Source organism: Delphinus delphis, chromosome 6 (genome assembly GCF_949987515.2).
Source record: "Delphinus delphis chromosome 6, mDelDel1.2, whole genome shotgun sequence".
NCBI classification, from domain to species: domain Eukaryota; kingdom Metazoa; phylum Chordata; class Mammalia; order Artiodactyla; family Delphinidae; genus Delphinus; species Delphinus delphis.
The window spans coordinates 7684726-7706556 of record NC_082688.1 but is presented as its reverse complement, the minus strand read 5'-3'; the positions used below and the strand labels follow the sequence as shown (position 1 = coordinate 7706556).

General features: G+C 54.2%; 1 protein-coding gene across 8 annotated transcripts; it reads right to left on the bottom strand.

The window, feature by feature from the left end:
- Window positions 1-629: 629 nt before the first annotated feature.
- CIZ1 (CDKN1A interacting zinc finger protein 1) lies at window positions 630-17950 on the bottom strand. 8 transcript variants are annotated; one of them, XM_060014078.1, is made up of 18 exons: window positions 17698-17848; window positions 17012-17138; window positions 16652-16767; window positions 14816-14887; window positions 12733-12959; window positions 10274-10367; window positions 9985-10093; window positions 9148-9484; window positions 8856-9063; window positions 8474-8595; window positions 7689-7886; window positions 6805-6929; window positions 4385-4472; window positions 3822-3935; window positions 3474-3623; window positions 1690-1759; window positions 1345-1466; window positions 630-974 (listed from the first exon to the last, which is right to left on the bottom strand). In XM_060014078.1, the coding sequence occupies exons 2-18, from the start codon at window positions 17131-17133 to the stop codon at window positions 759-761; spliced, it is 2490 nt and encodes an 829-aa protein (XP_059870061.1). In that variant the 5' UTR covers window positions 17134-17138; window positions 17698-17848; the 3' UTR covers window positions 630-758. The 8 variants fall into 8 exon arrangements, with proteins under 8 accessions (XP_059870061.1, XP_059870057.1, XP_059870056.1 ...); XM_060014074.1 differs by lacking the exon at window positions 17698-17848 and adding an exon at window positions 17858-17950 and having other exon boundaries at window positions 8856-9484; XM_060014073.1 differs by having other exon boundaries at window positions 8856-9484.
- Window positions 17951-21831: the final 3881 nt, after the last annotated feature.

Sequence of the window (21831 nt, the reverse complement as noted above, 5' to 3'; positions counted from 1 at the left end):
GCCAATAATAGGGCTGGTCTGGTTATCTTGTCTCTAAGGGTCTTTCCAAATGGGGAAGTGGAACTAAAGAGCCAGCTCAGCCTGGGCCCCACTCACTAATGATTCATCATAAGGTCTCCTGACAAGAAGGGTGGGGTCCCCGCTAATGAACATGAACTCGGAACCAGAGGGCCTGAGCAGTGAGGGCCCCCACTCCTGCCCTTCAGCTTCCGTAGGGTCCAGCTGGGAGAGGCCAGGACAGGGGTCCAGAGTTCAGGCTCGGTGTCAAATCCTGGCCACTCACCAGATATATGACCTTCAGCAGGCACTTGACCTTGCTAGGCCTCAGTTTCTTCATCTGGGATAATGGGATAATTTGGGGATAACAAGACCTACCTCCTAGGGACACTGTGAAGATTAAATGAGATCTTACTTGAAGGTAGTACTTTCCTAGCCTGGGTACATTATTAAGAGGGAAACTGAGGCTCAGGAGGTGAAACACCTCATAATCCCAGAGTCCCTGGTTAGGGAGCCTGTCTTCAGCTTTCCAGTTCTGCCACCACACTACCCGCAGGGGCTGGGTGCTGACTGAGAGCTAGCTGGGGGCCCCCTTTCCCTGTCCACCCAGACGGAAGTGCTGGTGGGGACTATACAGCCAAACTACCTTCTTTTATTGGATTTTGAGTAAAAACACCAACCATGTCACAGTCTCCACACAGACTCCTAAAAAGCGTAGCAGATCTAGACCCAGACGGGGCAGCTGTGGGCCGCTCCCTCCATCAGGTTTTGAGGCGGCTTGAGCGCCGGGGTAGAGGGTGCTGAGCGGGTTGGGCTGTCACCTTGCTGGGCGTTTTGGCTGTGTCCTGGGTGCTGGGCTGCGTGGGTGTGCGGCCGCCGGAGGTGAACAGAGCAGTCAGGGCGTTCCGGGCGTTGATTGCACACCGGCGGCTCACGGGCCTGGTGGTGGGGCTGGGGTTCTTGGCCTTCTTATATTTCTGGACACAGAGAGTGCAGGTGAGGCCAGGCTTCCTCCCCACCTGGTGTGCTCCTGGCCAGAGGCTGTTTCCCCAGCCCAGTTGAGACAGCGTCAGACATGCTGTGTGACCCTGTGTGATGTGCTCAGCCTCTCTGGGCCAGAGCTCTAGAGCTAACAGCCCAGCCCTCAGCACCCACCAGAACAACTGCAGAGAGACGTTGGCCCCAACGTGGCTCTGATTCCCTTTGTGGGCAGAGCCTCTCACTGGGCGCTGTACCCAGGGGCTGAGGCCAAACACAGGAGGGAGGTGGCCACTGGCTGTCCCCATCAGCTAGGACACAGTCTTGACTCCCTGGGTAGGGCAGAGCCGGGAAGGGGGTCTGACTCACCTGCAGGTTCTCAAAGTGGGCCAGGGACTTGCAGTGGGAGAGCTGCGCCCCTGAGTTGCTGTGATAGAATTTGTGGCAGATGCGGCAGATGTAGCCCATCACAGGCACCAGGAAGTCCACACCTGTGGGACAGCAGGGTCTGTCTCTCACATGCCTCACCAGCCAGGTGTCCCCCCTTCTCTAGGGGCCCATTTGCTACCCCTCCCCACCCTCCAGATGGGAAAAGAAAAGAGGACGAGGGGACAGGATGCCTGGCCAGGATGCTGTGGCTGGGATCTGGGGGGTTGCCTGGAGGCAACCTGAGGGCCGCAGCTCCTGCAGGTGGGGTCAGGGCTGGGGTCTTACCATATGCCGTGTCGGGGCTGTAGGTCTCCGAGCCTTTCCATTCCTCTATGGATATATCTCTGGATCTCACCTGGAAACACACACAGGTGTGGGCCTCCATTGGTTCTGGCTTCCCCTAGCCTCCTCCTAAACGCAGGCGGGGACTGGAACCCACCCATGCTCTTCAATCAAGGAACCCCGCCTTGATTTCCAGGAGGTTGTGGGTGGCATGCTCTGAGCCTTTGCACATGCTGATCCTGCCCCCCGAGTGCCTTTCCCAATCTATACTTTCCAGGTTCAGCTCAATCAGTCCCCTCCTCCAGGAAGCCCTCCTGCTCCCACACTGGCCATAATCCATGCCAGGTATGCCCAACACATCACACATGTCATTTCTCTGAATCCTCATAACAACTTTCTATGGTTTGCCCATTTTACATAAGAGGAAACTGAGGCCCAGGTGCATTAACTCACTTGCCCAGGGTCATACAGCGGGTTTATGGAGGTGCAGGGTAGTGAGCCCTGGTGAGCCCCCAGCCCGGTTACACTCTGCCATGAGCCCCCCGCCAGCTCCCTAATGCTGCAGCAACCACAATCTTAGGGGGTAGGTTTCAAGTGATCAAGGATCCCTTGTCTCACTGGCTGGACATGAGCCCCTTCCAGACAAGGCCACGCCTAGCAGTGCCTTGCAAACAAATCTGGCTTTTAAGAATAACGACCACCCCCTGGGCTGTGACCCTTCCTTACAGTCTGAGTTGGGACTATTCTAAGCAGAGGAACAGGCTTATAGAGGCCAAGGGGCTTGCCCAGGGTCATGCCACTGCTGACCGCTGAGTAGCAAAGCTGGCATCTCCCCCAACCTGCTTAGGGCTGGAGGCCACCCACGCAACCTTCCATCCACAGCCCCATTATGCACCGCCCCCTGTCGCTGCCCCCTCACCACCCTGGACTGTAACAGACAAGTTCTGTGAGGACAGGGGCCGGAACTTCAACCCCAAGTACCCCTGGTATCCAGCACCAGGGCCTGGCCCAGAACAGATGCTCTGGAAACACTTGTTAAACTGCAAAGCTCCTCCAGCTCCTCGCTCATGGGAAGCAGCAGAGCTGGGGTATTTTGAGCACGGGCTCTGTAGTCTCGCCTCCTGGCATCCAAGTGGGTGAGATTCTGCCAGGAAAGTGCTTGGTACACTCGTGGCATATAGTAAGTGCTCAAAAAATGTTCACTGCTCTCGCCATCATCCTCATCATCATCTTTCACTGACTTTTCCTGTATGCACCACATAGCTCCCCTCTCCATGCCTTTTTTTTTTTTTTTTGCGGTACGCAGGCCTCTCACTGTTGTGGCCTCTCCCACTGCGGAGCACAGGCTCCGGACGCGCAGGCTCAGTGGCCATGGCTCACGGGCCCAGCCGCTCCGCGGCATGTGGGATCCTCCCAGACCGGGGCACGAACCCGTGTCCCCTGCATCGGCAGGCGGACTCTCAACCACTGCGCCACCAGGGAAGCCCTCTCCATGCCTTTATGGTGCTGTTCTCTTGCCCTAGGATGCCCTTTCTCTTCCACAAGTAAAAACAGCAGCCAGGCTTTGAAGACCTTGCGTATTTCACCTGCTACCCTATAGGTGTCATGATGTATATTTACATATCGTCATATTGAATAGAGTTCCTATTGATACTAAATCGTGGCAGGCCTTAGTGCCCAAAGATGCCAGCACAGTGCCTCCTGGCCCCTGGGAGGTGGGGTGAGGTCTCTCCTGGGCTGGGAGTCCAGCCTCCAGCCTCCGTTCCACACCACCTCCCCCCAGGCACCTGCTTGCAGAATTCCTCCTCAACCTCGATCTCTTCTTCATCATCGTCATCCTCCTCCTCTTCTTCATCACCCTCAAAGCAGCCCACGGCGTCCACCGTGATGAAGTGGTCCTCATCTTGGCTGGCAATCTCCTTCTCGAGCATCTTCAGCTTCCCAGGGAGTGGGTGAAGGCTCAAGTCAGCTCTGGGCAGCCAGGGTGCGACACCCCATCCTCCCCACACCCCAGAGAACTCCAGTCCCCCCGGACCTGCTATGAATTTGGACTGGAATACACCTCAACTTGCTGTGTGGCCTTGGCCAAGTCTCTACTTCCCTGGGCCCATGTCCTCTGAGGGAGCTGGGGTTACCTCCTTGGCTTTGTCCTTATGCCCCTGGGACTTCACATGTTCCACAAACTTGCGGGGGGTCTTGAAGTAGCGGTTGCAAACAGTGCAGAAAGGCCGCAGGGACTGTTTGGCGATCTGGGGACAGGAAGGCAGGCCAAGTGGGCGGTGGGCAGCAGCCCCAGGCGCAGCCAGGCAGGGCCCAGCGAGACCTCGCCTCCCACTCGCAGGCCCACCACTTCTGTAATCAGCCGGCTGTGCTGCACAGAACAGAGGCAAACACATCCCGTCCCTGCGCTATAAAGAAGGACGACAGATGGTGACAGAGACAGGACCGTCGGAAGACAGGGAGAGAGGGCAGGCACCTGAGGACCCCACGAGCCCCGAAGCTGAATGCAGGGTGAGATGGTGCCTTGCCCACACTGGACAGATGGGGAAACTGAAGCCCAAAGAGGAAACGTGACTGACTCGTCATGAGTTGCGGCCACGCAGTGACAAAGGCTGACGTTTGCTTTCTGCTCCCAACCTGGGCTCCCTCCTCCGCAGCCCTGGGCTTGGGCGCCTTCGCAGCAGATGGGCCCTCATACCTTGTGGTCCTGCGTCCTCCGGTGCTGGATCAGGTCCCCCATGTAGTAGAGCTGGCAGGTGTTGCACCAGCGCCTGGGTGGAGGCTCTCTAAATGATGACAATCAAAACAAGTACAGTGTGACACCGCATTCTTGCTGGAAAGACAGCAGCTCTTCCAGACGCTCCATAAACGGAATGCAATTCCAACAGAATCGTTTTTTTGGAAACTTAACAAAATGGTCCTGAGGCTCATCTGGAAGAATACTTAAATAGGAATAAGAGAGAAAACTTGGGGGGAGAAATGAGATTTAGAAGCATCTGGGATACCAGGAGGCCACCAGGACGGTGACAGAACTGAGGATATCTGCCCTGGAGATCTCTTCTTATCCTTCAGTTTAGATAAAACCTCCCTTTCCCAGAGCTGTTCTTCCACCTCCCCCCATTTCTGGACCTGTCCCAATCCCAGGTAGCCAGGCCCCCCTCTGGGACCCCAAAGTGCCACTGCTCCAGCATTTTCCACGATGGATCGGGACGACCTGCTCCCTTCTCTGCCCTCACTGGACTGCAAGCTCTGGGAAGCCAGGACACCACCCCAGCATCCCCGGGGCCTGGCACGGGATCAGCCCAGAGTTTCAGAAGGACACACAGCCTATCGGAAGGACTGCCACATTCTGCACAGGGCCAAGTCCAGATTCAAGGGCAGACGTCATCAGAAGACAGTGTAATCGGAATCCCCTCCACCTGAAGCTTGTTTATAGCTTGGGCTACAGCCCTGCAGTTTTCTTCCGTCACAAGATCTTTTTTTTTTTAATTAATTAGTTTGTTTCTTTAATTTTTTTGGCTGTGTTGGGTCTTCGATGCTGCATGTGGGCTTTCTCTAGTTGTGGCGAGCGGAGGCTGCTCTTCGTTGCAGTGCGCGGCTTCTCATTGCGGTGGCTTCTCTCGTTGCGAAGCATGGGCTCTAGGCACGCAGGCTTCAGTAGCTGTGGCACGTGGGCTCAGTAGTTGTGGCGCACGGGCTTAGTTGCTCTGCGGCACGTGGGATCTTCCCAGGACAGGGCTCAAACCTGTGTTCCTTGCATTGGCAGGCAGATTCTTAACCACTGCACTACCAGGGAAGCCCAAGATCTATTTTTATATTGAATATAATCAAACTCATTCTGCAAACGCTATTTTGGATCCTGTTCTAACTTGACACTGCATCACACATATGTTTCCACATTATCAGAAATTCCCTAGAATTAGTTCTACCACCAAGAACTAATTCCCTAGAATTAGTTCTACCACCAAGTGGATAAGACTTAAACTGATCTGACTAATCCCCTAGTTTTGAAAAGATCATCTCCAACTAAATTTTTGCACCATTGCATTAACTCTGCAAGGAGCAACTCTGTGAGTCACCTTTCTCCTGTCTTTATGATGATTTGGCCTAAGTATAACTCCTAGGTCAGCAAGCAAAGGGAGCCTTAAGGCTGGAGAACATCCTACAAAGCCACAGGGAAGCTCTTCTCTTAGTGAGAACTGCCTAACAGAGACACAGAAGCCTTTGGAGAGAGTGCTTCCCGTCACGCAGGAGATGCAAGCTGAAGCTACTCGAGGGCCCTTCCTGTCCCCTCACCCCATGCAGGCAGCTTCAAGCTGTGACCTTCTATAAATGCTCATGGCACAGTCCCCGACCATTGACCCAAGGCCTATCTAGCTTCTGAAAGGGTCTGATTTGGCCTCCACAGGACTTGTTTCATCTTGTTTTAATTCTGAACTAGCTGTTAACATTTTGAAATTGGGAGATTCACATACAAATCTAGGTTTCTAGATGTCTCTGAAAAACCAGGAGGTCTGGAGCTGAGTGGCAGCTGTCCTGTGAGACACAGCCCATATCCCGCAGGGCGTCCCGAGCCAGCACCATCCTGTTTCTTTCACTGATGATGCCTCCCAGCCCCTGCAGGCCTCAGTGATTGCCCACAGAGCACCCCAAGAGCCAGTCCCAGACTCTGGGAGGGCTGACATTTCTGATGGGCCAAGTCCCCACGACAAAGAAAGGGGGTGACCCAGGGAAGCTCTAACCTCAAGCCACAAGATGAGCAGATCCTGACCTTCAGGCCCCCGTGGTTGGGGTCAGCATATATGCCAGGGGAGCAGGGTGTCCCACAACCCACTTCCCTCCCACATACATGGTCACACTGTTCCTGCCTGGATGTAACCTTAAGAGACTGTCTAGCTCATGAGTTCCTGCATTACACCCCTCGTGAGGCCATTTTACAGATAAGGAAAACTGAGGTCCAAGGCCACACAGTTAGTGGTGTGACGAGGTGTCTCAGGGAGGGCAATGCTTAACCCAGAAGCAGACCTTGTGGATGGTGGATTCAGGGTCCCTTTCTGCCGGGGCTGGCTTGCGAGGCCGCCTACCCCCCCTACAGCGGCTCTGAGATCCCCCACTCACTGGTCCTCTCGCTCCAGGACATCCCGGGGCACAGGCAGCAGGGACAGGAGGCAGGCTTGGCTCATGTGCTGGATCTCTCCGAGCCGCTGCTGGTGCTGGGCCCCCAACATGTGGTCCTGGAACTCCTGCGGCAGGCGAGAGGGAGGAAGGGGCATGAGGAGTGAGCCCCAGAACGGTGGGCAAGAGTGCGGCCCGGGGAAGAGGCCTCCAACCTTGGCTTCATGCTCACCCCACCTCCGCTGGGAGGCCGTTTCTCTTACAACCCTGTGTGGGCCAGAGAAGGATGGTGAACGGAGGCACGGAGCGAGTACACGCCAGCCAGAGCCTCTGCTCCCCCTGGAGACTGAGCGCCTCCAAGGCGAGGAGCAGTCTGATCAAATTCCAGGTCCCCGTGACTCTGCTCAGGGGAGGCACAGAGGGACGAAGGTAACAAGAGCGATAGTAATAATCATACCAGTATGATGCTGTTATTAACGCTGCACTCGCTCTGGGCCGGGCCTGGGGCTTATGACTTCAGTGTCAAGTCGCTGAATCCCCAGAACTTGCCAGTGAGGTGGGTTCTATTTTTTTTTCTAGAGGCGGGTTCTAAATGTTTCCTCCTCTGACACATGTGGAAACTGAGGCACAAAGGGTGGAATTCACCTTCCGAAACCCACATGGCCAGTCAGGGCTGATTTGAACCAGGTCCACCCAACTCTAAAATCCTGCCCCCTTGGCTGGTCAGGAAATGTTTTGTGAGCAAATGTACAGCTGCTGGGGGTGGGGCTTGAGGGCCCATGTGGCCACAGAGGCAGCCGTGGGAAGGGCAGGCTAGGCATCACATACAGACCCCAAACCCTCCGCCCGCCCACGTGACCTCCCCACCCACCCGCTGGGGGCGGTACCTGCTGGCTGCTGCAGCCGGCCTTGCAGATGTAGCAGAAGAACTGAAGGGCCTGCTTAGAGGGCACGCTGGCCGCCACAGGGGTGGCAGAGGTAGAGTCGCCGGACCAGGGCCCAGGTGTGAGGGGTACGGTGCTAAAGGCCCGGCTGTCGCTGCTCTGCAGGATGGTGACCTTCAGGGAGCCCCCAGCACCCCACACCTACACCGGAAGCAGGAGCAGAGCTACCACCAGCTGGGCGCTTACAGTGGGCCAGCCCCATGCTAAACATCTAGGAGCCGTCCTGACAGCCCACTTTACAAGTGGGGAAACTGAGGCTCTGAGTGGTCAGGTGATTGCCCAAGCTCGCTCAGCCAGGAAGCACCACAGTTAGGATTCAAACCCAGGTCCGCCTCACTCTAAAAGTCTACCCACCCCACCCCCCACATGACAGATGGAGACGCATGAAGAAGGGAGGGGGTTTGGCCAGGAGGCAGGGCTGGGCCCCAGCCCCAGGCACAGGCTTCCAGCTGCGCTCCCTCCGCTGGAGCAACGTTACCTGTAGGGGGCTCTGGGGGCTCTAGTTTCGGGGTGGGCCGGCTGGAAGGGACCCTTATCACTAAAAGTACCTCCAGGTCATCAGAGCAAAGGCATGTGAAGGCTGAACCACTGTCACTGAACCACTGTCAAACCCAGTCTGGTCTGCCCACGAACCCAGGTGGAGGGCTGCTGTCACATTTCACAGGACAGGAAACCCGAGGGGGCGCTGAGGGGTGCACCATGTGGTCCTCATCAGCATCTCTACCCACCCCCAGCATCTCTCTTGCTCTTTCTTCACATTCTCCCACATCCAGGCCACTGGTCAACTCTTCCTGGCTCTCCTCCAGGCCAACCTGGGCGCCCACTGGCTCTGGCGAGGCCTCCTCCAGGCCTGAAATGACAGATGTGCTCTGCTTCCCCAGGGTCCATCTCCCACCTGGGCCCTGAGGGACCCAGGCCCAAGAGCCACCTTCTCTGCCCACATCCAGGACCTTGAAGCCTCCAGTGCAGACGGCCCCGAACCCTAGATCCAGGCCCAACCCTCAGTCCCAGGCAGCACCCAGTCAGGGTTGGACAGTGCCAGGGCAGGACTGAAGGGTTCAGGCAGAGCTGTCCCATCACCAGGCCGGCTGGGAGCCACTGCTCGCTTACCTGCTCCAGCTTCCACTGTATCGGGCGGCGTCTCCAGCACTGCAGAGGGAACCGGAACTGGGGCTTTCTCCAGTGCCGGCACCGACACCTGTGGCTGAGTCTGAGGCTGTCTCTGGTTTGGCTCCAGTGGCTGCACTGGCAACTGCACTGGACGTTGCTCCAGTGGCAGCTCCAGCGGCTGGACCCTCGGCTGCGCTTCTGTCTGGACCTGTGGATACGTCTGCGTCTGTGCCTGCTTCTGCAGCAGTGGCTGCACCTGCCTTGGGGACTGTGAATGTGCCTGTGGCTGCACCTGTTTCTGTGGCTCTGCCTCCTTCTGCAGCTGCAGATGCTCCTGTCGCGGTACTAAGTGCTCTGGAGAGGTCTGTGTCTGTGCCTGCTTCTGCAGCTTTGGCTGCACCTGGGCCTTCAATGGCAGCATCTGTGGCTGAGTCTCTGGCTGAGTCTGTGGCTGCACCTGGGCTTGGATCTGCAGAACTCGTGGCTGAAATCGTGGCAGCACTCGAGCTTCCAGTGGCTCAGGCAGCAGCTCGGTTGTCTGTGTCTGCTTTGGTGCCATCAACCGGGCCTGTGGCTGGACCTTTGCCTGCAGCTGCCCTGGGGTCCCCTTCTCTGTGGGCTCCTCTGAGCTAGGAAGGATCAAAAGAAGATCAAATTCAATTGGCCCCAGGGGGTCCCAAGAAAGGCCATGACCTAGGCTCCAGTCCTAGCTATGCCACATACAAAGCTAGGGATTTGGACGAGCCCCCTCGGCTCTCTGGGTCCCAGTTGCACCTAAATAAATTGGATCACTTGCTCCCACCTCCCACAGCTTGCTAATATGTATCCGAGGTCCTGTAAGCCTGCCTACCCTCTGCCCACTCTCTGAGGTTCCAGGCTCACGTCTTCACCCCTCCAAGCTGGCCACCTCACCTGCCTCCAGGTGATTCAGTCACAGTGAAGATGCCAGAGTCCGTCTGGCTGAGGGCCTTCCCAGGTAAGGTGAAGAATTAGGTTTGACATTCCTCCAAGCCAGCAACCAAGGCCCTTTCCTTGAACGATCTCACCCCACCAACCCCCTACCCTCTGCCTTTGCAGGAATCAGGGTACAGGGTACCTGGGCCCCAGGCAGGTTTTCAGCATCAGTTACCTCTTTGACCTTTTAGCTGGTGGCTCAGACGCCACACAAGACTCAGGCTCAGGTGCTGCAGTGCGTTTCTCCTTAGTGATGCAATCTGGGCAGTGGGGAGATTCTTGGTCTGGAATGGAGGGCAGGTGAATGACTGCCGTGCTCGATATAGCACGTACGAGCTCCAGGAGATGGGGCCTGGGCTCACCCCCCCACCCACCCTGCAAGATCCCTGCCTCCATGACCACCCCTGCACCCCACTGCCCTAACCCGCGTCCCCTCTGAAGGGCCAGCAACCTCCCTCCCTCACCTTCAGGTGTGTCTGTTCGGGGCTCTGCGGCTTCCTCAGACCCCTCTGGGGGGTCCGACTTGTCCTCCACAGGCATCGTCTGAGAAGAAGAATCCTGCTTCCTTTCAGAAACCGTTTATGATACCTGCCACCCACCCCAGTAAATACTCCCTTGCCCAAGAGCGGCTGCAACACGTCCCCCAGAGGATGACGGGGCCTGGCCCCAGAGAAGATCCTAAACACCCCAGGAATTCTGTCCAGGGGGTTCCATCTAGCTGCCTGCCGGTTAAGTAAATGCAGGTTTGGGGGATGCAATGCCTTCACGTGGTCCACGGTGTTGCTTCCTGATTCCCCACCCTATTCTCCACAAAGCAGCCAGAAGGATCCTTCTCTCTCTCTCTTTTTTTTTTGTTGGTCATGCCGCTTGGCTTGCGGGATCTTAGCTCCCGGACCAGGGATGGAACCCAGGCCACGGCAGTGAAAGCGCAGAGTCCTAACCACTGGACCACCAGGGAATTCCTGAGGGACCCTTCTCAAACCTGATCATGTCTCTCATCTCTGTCAGGCTGCAACCCTCCCGTGATTTCCCGTAGCCCTGGATGACTCCTTCCTTACCCCAAGCCTGAAACTACCCACCCGCCCCACCCCCCTGCACACTCTGCCCTGTACCCCATGCCCACCCCTGCAGCCTCAGCTCTCCCCATGCTCCCCCTCCCCCTCCCCATGTCCACACTGGCCTTCTCTCTGTTTCCGCAAAGCCCCAGGCCTTCTCCCAGAGCCTCAAAGGCACTCCTTGCAGGAAGCCTTCCTAACCCACAGTACAGGCCCCCAGGGGCCCCAGGCTTCCTTTCTGTGGCGTTTTTCATAGTCATAATTCATTGGCTGGAGTATTATTTGCATTAAGGTCTCACCACTACCACCACCCCCTCCCCAGCCCAAGATCTCCAGGAGAGCATCTCCAGATGCCTTCTCTGCACCAGTGAGTCCTCCACAGGACTTAACAGACATCTGTGAAATGAACACACAGCTCCACGTGGTTCCAGGGCACCCCAGGGAGCCTCAGGAATCCACATGCAGCTTCCCTCCCTCCTACTAAGCCCAAGGAACCAGGGCTGAGTGCAAACATGCACCACATCAGGACTCCACACCCTTCAGAAGCTCCCCAGCTCTCACCCTGCACGACATGGGCACTGGCCTGTGAGTCAGGAGGGCTGGACTCTGGGTCTGTCGCGACAGCTGTGCAGTCCAGGGCAACCTCCACCCCACGGCCTCGGTTTTCCCATATGTAAAATGGGGGCAAGGAGGTAAACACTAGGCCAGACTGTGTTAGGACAAGCCCGACCCGTAAAGTCAGAGGCCGCCTGGACCCCCCTCTGGGGGGAAATGCCTCCCCTCCCGATGTGGGCTGGCGCCAGAGCAGCCAGAAGAGGAGGGTGTTCCAGCCCTCCACCGCCAGGTGCTCTCAGGAGTGTGGTGTGTGTGAGGAGCTGCCAGGACGTTCAGGGACAGGACAGGCTCAGGGAGGATATTATTCCCTTTGAAAACTCTCTGAGGCTTCCTGCTTTTGTCAGGGAAAGGCCTGTAGAGGCTGAGAACCTTCGGCTGGCAACGGAGTAGAGTTGAGGATTTTAGAACATTGCTTTACCCCCAGTCACTTTTCTTTTACTTCTATGTATGGCAATTAATTTAGCTTTTTTTTTTTTTTTAATTTCAGACAGTGATATAATGTTTCCTTTTTAACTAAATGTAGCAGAGAAGCAGCTACTTCATTTAAAGCTGTGCTATCCCAGACCGTAGCTACTAGTCACATGTACCTGGCTTTTGAGCCCTGGAAATGTTGGAAGCCGAATTGAGACATAAGCATAAAATATACACCGGAATTTAAAGACTTACTACAAAAAACAAAAAAAACCGGAATGTAAAATGCCGTGTTCATTTTTTATATTGATTACAGGTTGAAATCATTTTTTAAATATATTAAGTTGAATAAAATATGCTAGTAAAATTAATTTCACCTGTTTCTTTTTACTTTGTTACTGTGATTACTAGAAATTTTTAAATTACATGTATGGCTCACACTTTATTTCCACTGGACAGAGTTGATTTAAAGAAAATTGGTAGAATACACCTAAAATGAATACAATGTTATATGTCAGTTACATATCAGTTTTTTCAAAAAGAGAGAGATATTAGTAAATAATGTAAATAGTAATTAAAAAGGGAATAAATAATAGTACTGGTGGTGTTTGGATATAGCAAAAAATTACATCGGGGTTCAGGAATATTTAAAGTTTGGGAAACACTAAGCGAGTCTAACTCCTGCCCCCTTCCCCATTTTACAGATGAGGAAACTGATGTACAAAGAGGGGTATGACCTGCCCAAAGGCCAATGTGAGCCAGAGAGGGCAGAGCTGGGCTGATCCCCAGATACACCCTCTCCCATTCCCATCCTCGCCTGCTCCAGTCCAGATACCACTCACCTTGCGACTGGGGGTTGTAGAGGAGAACCGGGCCTGTTTCTGGGTGTTCCGCCCTGAAAGGTTGAGCTGCGAGGGGTTTATGGGGACCCCAACAGGAGGAGGGCCCAGCAGGGACTGCCGAGTGGCCTGGGGAAAGAACTGCTGTAGATTTGGGGTGGCCAGCTGCGGGGGTGTGAGGCTGGGAGCTGTCAGGTTTGGGGTTGCCAGGTTGTAGCCACGGAGGTTACCTGTGTGTGAAAAGAGGGGAGAAAAGGGATTACAACTGTGGTTGGGTGGTAGAGGCTAGGGTCAGGGGTCAGTTCCCCAAAGCATCATCACAGTTAACTTCCAAGGGGACCCTCCCCACCCAAGGGCAGCCAGAGGGGAGAGATGACAGCTGAAGACGCAGTCCCACCTGGACCACTGGTGGAGAGGGGGTTTTAGGGCTAGCGTTTTCTGCTCCAGCTGGGGAGAGAAGGGGGCCTTTTCCCACCCCAAATGCCTCCCTGGTCAGTGGCTTAAGCACCCCCAGCAACTCCGCTCACCCTCAGGCCTGCTTTAGTGTACACCTTAAGGTATGTGAAAGATTCAGCACAGGACCCAAAGGGAGAACCAGCAAGATGACTGGTCCCTGGAATAAGACGACACTCTCCTACCAATAGAAGCTACCCTTCATCAAGTTTCCTGGGAAGCAGCCACTTGCTAAGCACTTTCTATGCATGGCTTCACTCACCCCACCCAGCCACCATCAGAGTAAGCATTATCCTCTCTACTGATGACAAAATAGAGACACAAAGCGAAGGAGTGGCTTGTCCAAGGTCTCTGGGAGTGGCACTGCTGTCCACAGCTGGCTACCGGAGAGGATTCAGGGCATCTTCCTGACTCCTCCCTCTCTTCACCCTCCCCAATCCAAGCCAACACCGGATTCTATTAACACTGACTCCTACTCCTCTCCTCAGTCTAGCCTAACCCCTCTTCAAATCTCCACTCCTACCACCCCCCTTCCTCCAAAGCCACTTCATCCCCTGTATGAATTTCAGCCACAGTTTTTGCACTGGATAGCAGCAAACAGTGATCTTTCAAAAACCACATTCTGACTTTGCCCCTCCCCCTGCCTAAACCCTTCCATAGCTCCCTGATACTCAGGAACGAAGCCCATTCTTCACCGTGCAAGGTCCAGTCCTGCGCTCCTCCCTGACCTCCTTTCTCGCAATTCTCCCCACACACGTGCCCACTTTATTCCAGCTACATGCTCCCATGCATCCCTCAAACAAGCCTGGTCTCTGCCTGCCTCTGGGCCTTTGCAAATGCTGTTTCTTCTGTCTGGACTGTTCTACATCCCAATCATCCTTCATTCCTCTCTTTAGGTGATCTCCTTTGGGTGGCCTTCCCAGACCCTCTCTGTATCCCCAGAGGCCCCAGCTTCCCTGTTCTAGGACCACCTGCACAATTTCCTTGTCTGCTTCCCATTGCCCACCACCTAACCACCCTGCGAACTCCTTAAGGGCAGGCACCTCATCTGACTCAGAGATCCAGCACTGGGAATTGTGTGACCCAATAAAGGACAGTTTAAATCCCTGACCCAGTGCTGGGATGGGAGGCACAGGGGTTAAGGGCGTGCATGGGTCAGATGTGCTGGGAGAACTGGTTCAAATGCAGACTCCACAGTACAAGACCTGTGACCTTGAGCAAATCAGTTTCCCCTTCTTAGCCTCAGTTCCCTCATCTGTAAAATGGGGATAGTAAGAGTGCTTGACTCACAATGTTTTATGAGGATTCAATGAGATATACAAGTGTGCCTGGTATTTACTAAGGGTTTAATTAACATTAACTTAAAACAAATACATATACACATATGTGCAGAGAGAATGCTAACGAGCTCTTAAAAACAGTAAGATAAAAGGTGGCACACTCTAAAAAATAGACAAAGCACATGGACAAGTCACAAAAGGAATTACAAATGTTTAACAGACAAATATAAAATGTTCAACCGCACTAGCACTCCAAGAAATGTAAACTAAAACATTAATGATATAGCTTTTGCCAAGCAAATTAGTAGATTAGATGTATATATACATATATATATATATCAAGAGTATAATACCCAATGTTGCCGTGGGCATGGTGAGACCGGCACTGTCATATGTGGCTGGTGGCATTGCAAACTGGTCCAGTCCTTTGGGAAAGCAATTTGGCAATACTTATCAAGAGCCATAAAATACCCATCCCCCCGACCCAGTCATTCTACTTTTGGGAATCCATTCTAAGAGAAAATTCTGAAACATGATATTCATTCCATTATTTAAAGCAAAAAAAAAAAGAAAAGAAAGGAAAAGAAGTAGAAGAAAACAGCTGAGAAAGTTTAGGGACACAAGGGCACACACCTCCAACAGAATATTAAACAGCTGTTCAAAAACAATCTTTACAGAGACTTTCAAATCATTTGGTAAATGATCATGCCACTATATTCAGTGAAAAAGAAACAAGATACAGCCTTTCACTTATATCAATACCACAATCATATACAAGTCCCCAGGTTTGTGCCTAGAAAAAAAGGGGAGGAAATACAACAACACTTTAAAGGGTGGTTTTTTCTTTAGGAGTGAATCTGCATATGACAATTTGGGTTTTCTTATACTCTTTTTAAAATATTTCTTTCACTCTTCTTTGAGGAGTATGACTTTTTATTTTGTTTCTGTTTTTTTGTTTGTTTGTTTCTTTTTGCGATACACGGGCCTCTCACTGTTGTGGCCTCTCCCATTGCAGAGCACAGGCTCCGGACTCGCAGGCTCAGTGGCCATGGCTCACGGGCCCAGCCGCTCTGCGGCATGTGGGATCTTCCCGGACCGGAGCACGAACCCGCGTCCCCTGCATCGGCAGGCAGACTCTCAACCACTGTGCCACCAGGGAAGCCTGAAGAGTATGACTTTTAAAATGAGTAAGAAAAAGTGAAAAAATATATATACATTGTGGGTCCCTGTGTGTGGTTTTATCTCTCTACTCATCATCTATCATTTATAAGCCAGCTCTCAGGACCATCCACACCCATGTGGCCCCAGGAGGGCTGAAGAGTGATGACCATCACATCTTCTGACCTGACTGCATACCCTGCTGGGAGGCAGGATAGCCTGGTGTCTCAGAACATAGCTCTGTAGTAAGACCACTAATCAACACCTGGGTCTCAGTTTCTTCATCTGTAAAATGGGATCATGAGTGTATCTCCCCTTAGGGTTGTCAGCAGAGTCAAGGAATTGGGTTTGTCAGGGCCTCAGCACAGTGCCCAGCCCTGAGGAACCAGCCAGCAAGCCACAGCTACCGTGCGGGAGAGGCTGGGTCTGAGGATGAGCTGGCCCCACGTCTCTGGACCCCTGGATTACTCCTGCAGGGGCTAAGGTATCGGGAGCAGCTTCTTGTAAGGAAGAGATGAAAGACTGCTCTCCACATGCGGAAACTCAGGTAAGGACACAGGCTTAACGCAGAGGGCTAGAGACACCCACTCAGAGACCCAGGGGGTCAGGAGGCCCAGGCCTCTGTCTAGCTCAGCCACTGCTGATGCTATGTGACCCAGGGCAAATGACTTCCCTTCTCTGACATCCTCGGCATCCTCATCTGTCAAATAGGATGCAAAGAAAGGAGGGTGGTCAGAATAGATCTTGCCATCCATCATATCATCTAATCTGAATGTCAGCAAACTGTGCTGAGTAGCACCCACAGAGCTAACACCATGGCCAAGGGTACACCTCTGTGATCAGATAGACCTGCATTCAGTTGAGCAACTTAGGGACTTCCACCTCCTGGAGCCTCAGTGTCCTCATCTGTAAACCAGGACGCTGACACAGCTCCCTCTCAGGGTTACTGTGTGGATTTGATGAGATTCAGTGCCGTGGGGCTGCTGGGGATCTCCCGCTAAGATGGAGCGAGACAGGGCCCGCAGTCATACCTTGCAACTGCTGCAGAAGCAAAGCTCTCTGCAGCACAGAGCCGTTGAGGAGGGAGGCTGAGTTGGTGCCCTGGAGATTCAGGAGCTGCTGCTGTGGCTGCTGCTGGGGGAGCCCCCTGTGTGTTGAGAGCAGTGTCAGAGGGCTCTGGGGAGAGTCAAACCCTCCCTCTTCCCTGAGACCCCTCACCTCCATTCTCTGCCCCCCTCTACTGCAGACAGAGCATCCCCTTAGGGTGGGAATTGATGACCTCCAGGACTCAGACAGGGCTGTTCCTGAGAGAAAGGGCTGGGAGGAGGTCTCCAAGGCATGGGTCAGAGGGGCAGGTCTAGAGCCGCCCACCCCTCCAGTGGGGAGCTTACCTGCTGACGGCCATGGGCAGTGGGGCCTGCGGTGGGGACTGCTGGAGCAGCTGCTGGAGCTGCAGCAACTGCTGCTGCTGGAGCTGCTGGAGCTGCTGCTGCTGCTGCTGCTGGTTGAACATGGCGGCTGCGCGAAGGGAAGGAGTCAGGCCGGGTCCCCGTCGCCCAGCCCCAGCCCGCGGCCCTCACACGCTGCCGACCGAGCTTCACGGCTACCCTCCCGGTCCTGCCCAGAGCGTGCCACGCGTGCGCCCCATCCTTTCCATACACCTCCAATTCCACCAGCAGCAGAGTTCAACCACCCTCCCGCCAATTTCCCCCATATCTTCCCAATAGTCCCTCCTCCAAATGCCCAACCGCACCCTCCATCCCTCCGACTCCCTCCGCTCCGCAGCTCCGGGACGAGCGTCCGACAGAAATACACCTCCCACCCCACCCTTCAGCCTTTCTCTGCGCCAATCACGTAGCGAAGCCAGCCCCTGTCCACTCACACCCCTCTGATACGCCCACCCTGTCCCTTGCGCACATGTTGTCAATAACATCAGCGCCGCCCCACCCCCACCTTTCCCTTTCTTCCACGAACAAAGTAGGAGGAAGGCTTCCCTCCACCCTAATCCCCCCCATTCCGCTGAACCCCTTCCTCTACAGACAGAGCCAGCACTACACGTCAAAACCGGTGTCCCCACCTGTCAACGAAGCCCTCGGCCTCCATTCAAGTGGCCCCTAAGGCTTCCGGCGTCCCCCCAGCCGCGCTCGGCCCGCGCACTTCGCCTCCCAGCGCGGCTTTGGCCTCGGGAACCACACAGCCTCCTCCCCGAACCCCCTCCTCAGTCGCGCAGCCCCCACCGTGGGGGGTGGGCCGCGAGCTCCGGATCGCGGCTCCAACGGTCCCCGCAGCTCCCGGGGTCCCCGCTGCTCCGCCACGGCCTGTCCGCTGCGAAGGCCAGTCTGCAGGCCAGGGCAGGGCAGCGCCCTCTGGAGGACGGGAGGCCCGGGTGCCCACGGCCGCGCCGCGAGATCCCTCCCCGTGCACCCTTCGCGCTGCAGGGGCGGCACCTGCTCGCCCAGCTGCTGGGCGGCGCTGGGAGTGGTTCCGAGCTGCTAGGGGACCCTGGGCAGCGCAGACCCTCTGCCCCGCGTCCTCCGCATCGGTAAGGGGCGGCTCTGAGCCCCAGGTCCGTCTGTCGCCCAGAGGGGTCTCTCGTCTGGCAGGGACATCGCGGGCGACTTTGAGGGGGACCATCCCCAGCGGACCTTGCCGCGGCCGCCACTGTCCCGCGATCCGGAGACCCCGCGCGGGGCTGGGGTGGGAGGGGGCGTGCAGCCGCCGGCTGTACATTCGGGGACCGAGACCCAGCGAGAGGACGACCGGCACAACGGGGCAGAAGAATTAGCCCTGGAAGGGGTGGGGAGATCGGTTTGAAAGTGTTTTTTTGTTTGTTTGTTTCTCCGGTTTGGCTGGGGAGCGGGTGAGGAGGGCAGAGTTTAATGGTAAAAATGGCGCTCATCCTGCCCCTGAACGGTCCTGCCCGCAAGGACCCTTTAATTTCGACTCTGTCCCGCGTCCCGGTGCGCCTCTCCTCGGTCCCCACACAAGCACTGAGGCGAACAATCCGCAGTTAGTAACAACAATTCCCTTTGCTTTTTCTGTTGCTCAGAGCCTACCAGAGCTGTAACAGCCCCAGGCAATGCGCTCACTTTGCATTAAGCGCCGACTGTGTGCCACACGGCGCACGGTGGCGCTAGGGACGCGCAGACTTAAGGTCGGCCCAGCGGAGACCCGAGTGTCAACCAGTTACTGCAGTCATGTGACTGCAGTCATGTGACTTTAGCGCTGCCCTAAAGCTAGGGACCGGCTCTACTACAGCCCCGGGCGGCAGCACAGGTGCCTAACTCTGTCTGGACTTGGAGGCGCGAACGCGGCTTGGCGTGGCCGGAGGGCGGGGCGGGCTCGGGCTCAGGGGACTTTGCGCCTTTGGGTGGAAGGGAAGCCCGGACTATGCGGGCTTTGAAGGCGGGCCCGAAGAGTTGGGCTTTACCCCTGAGGGGCAGGGAGTGGCTAGGGAAGAGTGTGACAGCATCATATCCGCCCAGATTAGATCACTCGGCTCTGGTGAGAACCAAGACGGAGGCAATGGGGAAGGAGGGGTGGGTTGAGTCAAGATCGCCTAGGCTTGCAACCAATAGATCTGGGTGCTAGCCTTGGAGAGGTCCGGTGTTGAATTGGGGCTCCACTGCCTTCTGGCTAGGCGACCCTGGCTGTTGCAGGAGTCCTCTCTGAGCCTGTTTCTTCGTCTGTAAAATGAGTACCCCCTGCCGGGGATTTTTTGTGTGTGTGTCTGTGTGTGTGTGTCTGTGTATGATATTACATAATGTTTAGCACTGGGGAGCTTAGCAAATTGCCAAAGTAAAAAAATAATAATAATGCTCATGCTGGTGAAGGTAGGGAAGGCAGCGGTGGCTTCCTGTGTTAATTCATCTTTCTGGAAAGCAATCTGAAAATTCTCTATCAAGACTCTTGAACGTGTTCTGACCCTTGACCTGGTCCCCACTTGTAGGAATCTAGCCCAAGAAAATAATCAGAAACAAGCCTTTTAAAAGACAGCAGAGAGCTTCCCTGGTGGCGCAGTGGTTGAGAGTCCGCCTGCCGATGCAGGGGACGCGGGTTCGTGCCCCGGTCCAGGAAGATCCCACATGCCGCGGAGCGGCTGGGCCCGTGAGCCATGGCCGCTGAGCCTGCGCGTCCGGAGCCTGTGCTCCGCAATGGGAGAGGCCGCAACAGTGAGAGGCCCGCGTACCGCAAAAAAAAAAAAAAAAAAAGACAGCAGGTTTTGGGCTTCCCTGGTGACACAGTGGTTAAGAATCCACCTGCCAATACAGGGGACACAGGGTCGAGCCCCGGTCCGGGAAGATATCACATGCCACGAAACAACTAAGCCCATGTGCCACAACTACTGAGCCTGTGCTCTAGAGCCCACGAGCCACAACTACTGAGCCTGCACACCTAGAGCCCGTGCTCCGCGACAAGAGAAGCCACTGCAATGAAGAGCCCGCGCACCGCGACAAAGAATAGCCCCTGCTTGCCGCAGGTAGAGAAAGCCCACGCGCAGCAACAAAGACCCAATACAGCCAAAAATAAATTAATTAAATAAATTTATTTTTTAAAAAGACAGCAGGTTTCTGTGATAACCTATATGAGAAAAGCATCTAGAAAAGAATGAATATATGTATATGTATAACTGAATCAATTTGCTCTATACCTGAAACTAACACATTATAAATCAACTATACTCCAATAAAATTAAAGTATACTTTTTTTAAAAAGCCAGCAGGTCGCTCACAGAAACATTATTTATAATAGCTGTCTGGAAACTAATCAACTTGGAGAACAGCTAAATAAATCATGGTGTCTGCCTCTTAAGGAATAGCACACAGCCTTCAGAAAGTATGTCTTCAAAGGATATTTAAACACTCATGATATGATATGAATTGAACCCAGTAGGTTACAAAAGTGCATACACATTATGACCCCAGTTTTGGAAAGAATAAATGTGTGTAGTGGGCTCATGGGTGGGGGGCTGGGGGGGGGATTCACTTTCTCTCCTTTTTTACTAATTTGCTGTGACCAGTTGGATGACTTTATCATGGGGAGGGAGTGAACATTTTTTTTTTGAATGTATATGACCTTGTGCTGCCTCCTTGAAGACCAGACTAGATTGTGGATGGAAACACTCTGGGGACACTGTTTGGGGCTAGACTCATGTTAATTGCTTTTAATCAGTCCCTTACAGGCAAAGCCCCCCAGTGAAGTATGTTCCGAGGGAGAAGAAAGGCCCCATCTCTCTGCATCCCAAATGAAGTCTGACGACGTAGCATCACCTGGAGGCCTCATTCCTGCCTCCACTTTGAGATGCACCTTTATCAGGAAGTAGACTCATGCTCACGTGGCTCTATGTCCAGACCTATTTGCTCCTGGAATCTACTTGTCTCTTCCTGTGATGATATCACATAGTGTGATTGTTATAGTTTTGGAATATATTTTAATGCCTAACCACATAAGCCCCTGATACTGTTATGTTTCTTTAAAATTTGCCAATTCCCAATCATGTAGATTTTGGGGGGTAAGTTACAGAATGATTTTTGTCAAACCTTCTCCCTCCCCCACCCATGCCAAAATCCCATCAGAATTTCGACTGGTGTTGCATGAAATGTGTTTAAGTTGGAGAAACACAGCCAAGTTTATCCCAAGTTTTTCAGTTTAAGAATGAGGTACACATCTCCATCTATTCAAGCACTGCGTTATGTTATGGTTTTGCAGGCTTCTTGATCTAGCATCTGTGCAGTTTCTATAGTGGCTATTGTCGCTATTTTCCCAGTACACTTTCTAACCAGCTATTGATGATGGTGTCCTTATCCTGTAACCTGCTACTTCCTCCTCTTATTTCTGCCCTCAGTAATGGCATGTGCCCTTTGACAGTAGAAAACAGCTGCTGAGTTGTCCCCATGTCCTTGGGACACCAGCTCAGAGCCCTGTACATCATGGTTGCTTGGGGAAGGTTGATTAATGAGCAAACGAATGAACGAATGACTCCAGGATGCAGTTTCCTCCTTCCATCCTCGGGCTGGTGTTCATCACAGCAGCTCTTCCCTTCTTGACATCTACGTCCATCACCGCACAGCAGCAAGTCCCAGCAAGGCACCCAGCACAGCACACCAACGCAGGCTCACAGAGTATACCCACAACCAGACGCCCAGCTCAGAAACCCCAGGAATAGTCCGTGCTTAGCGACAGCTCCCGGCCAGACTAGAGCAGAGAAAAA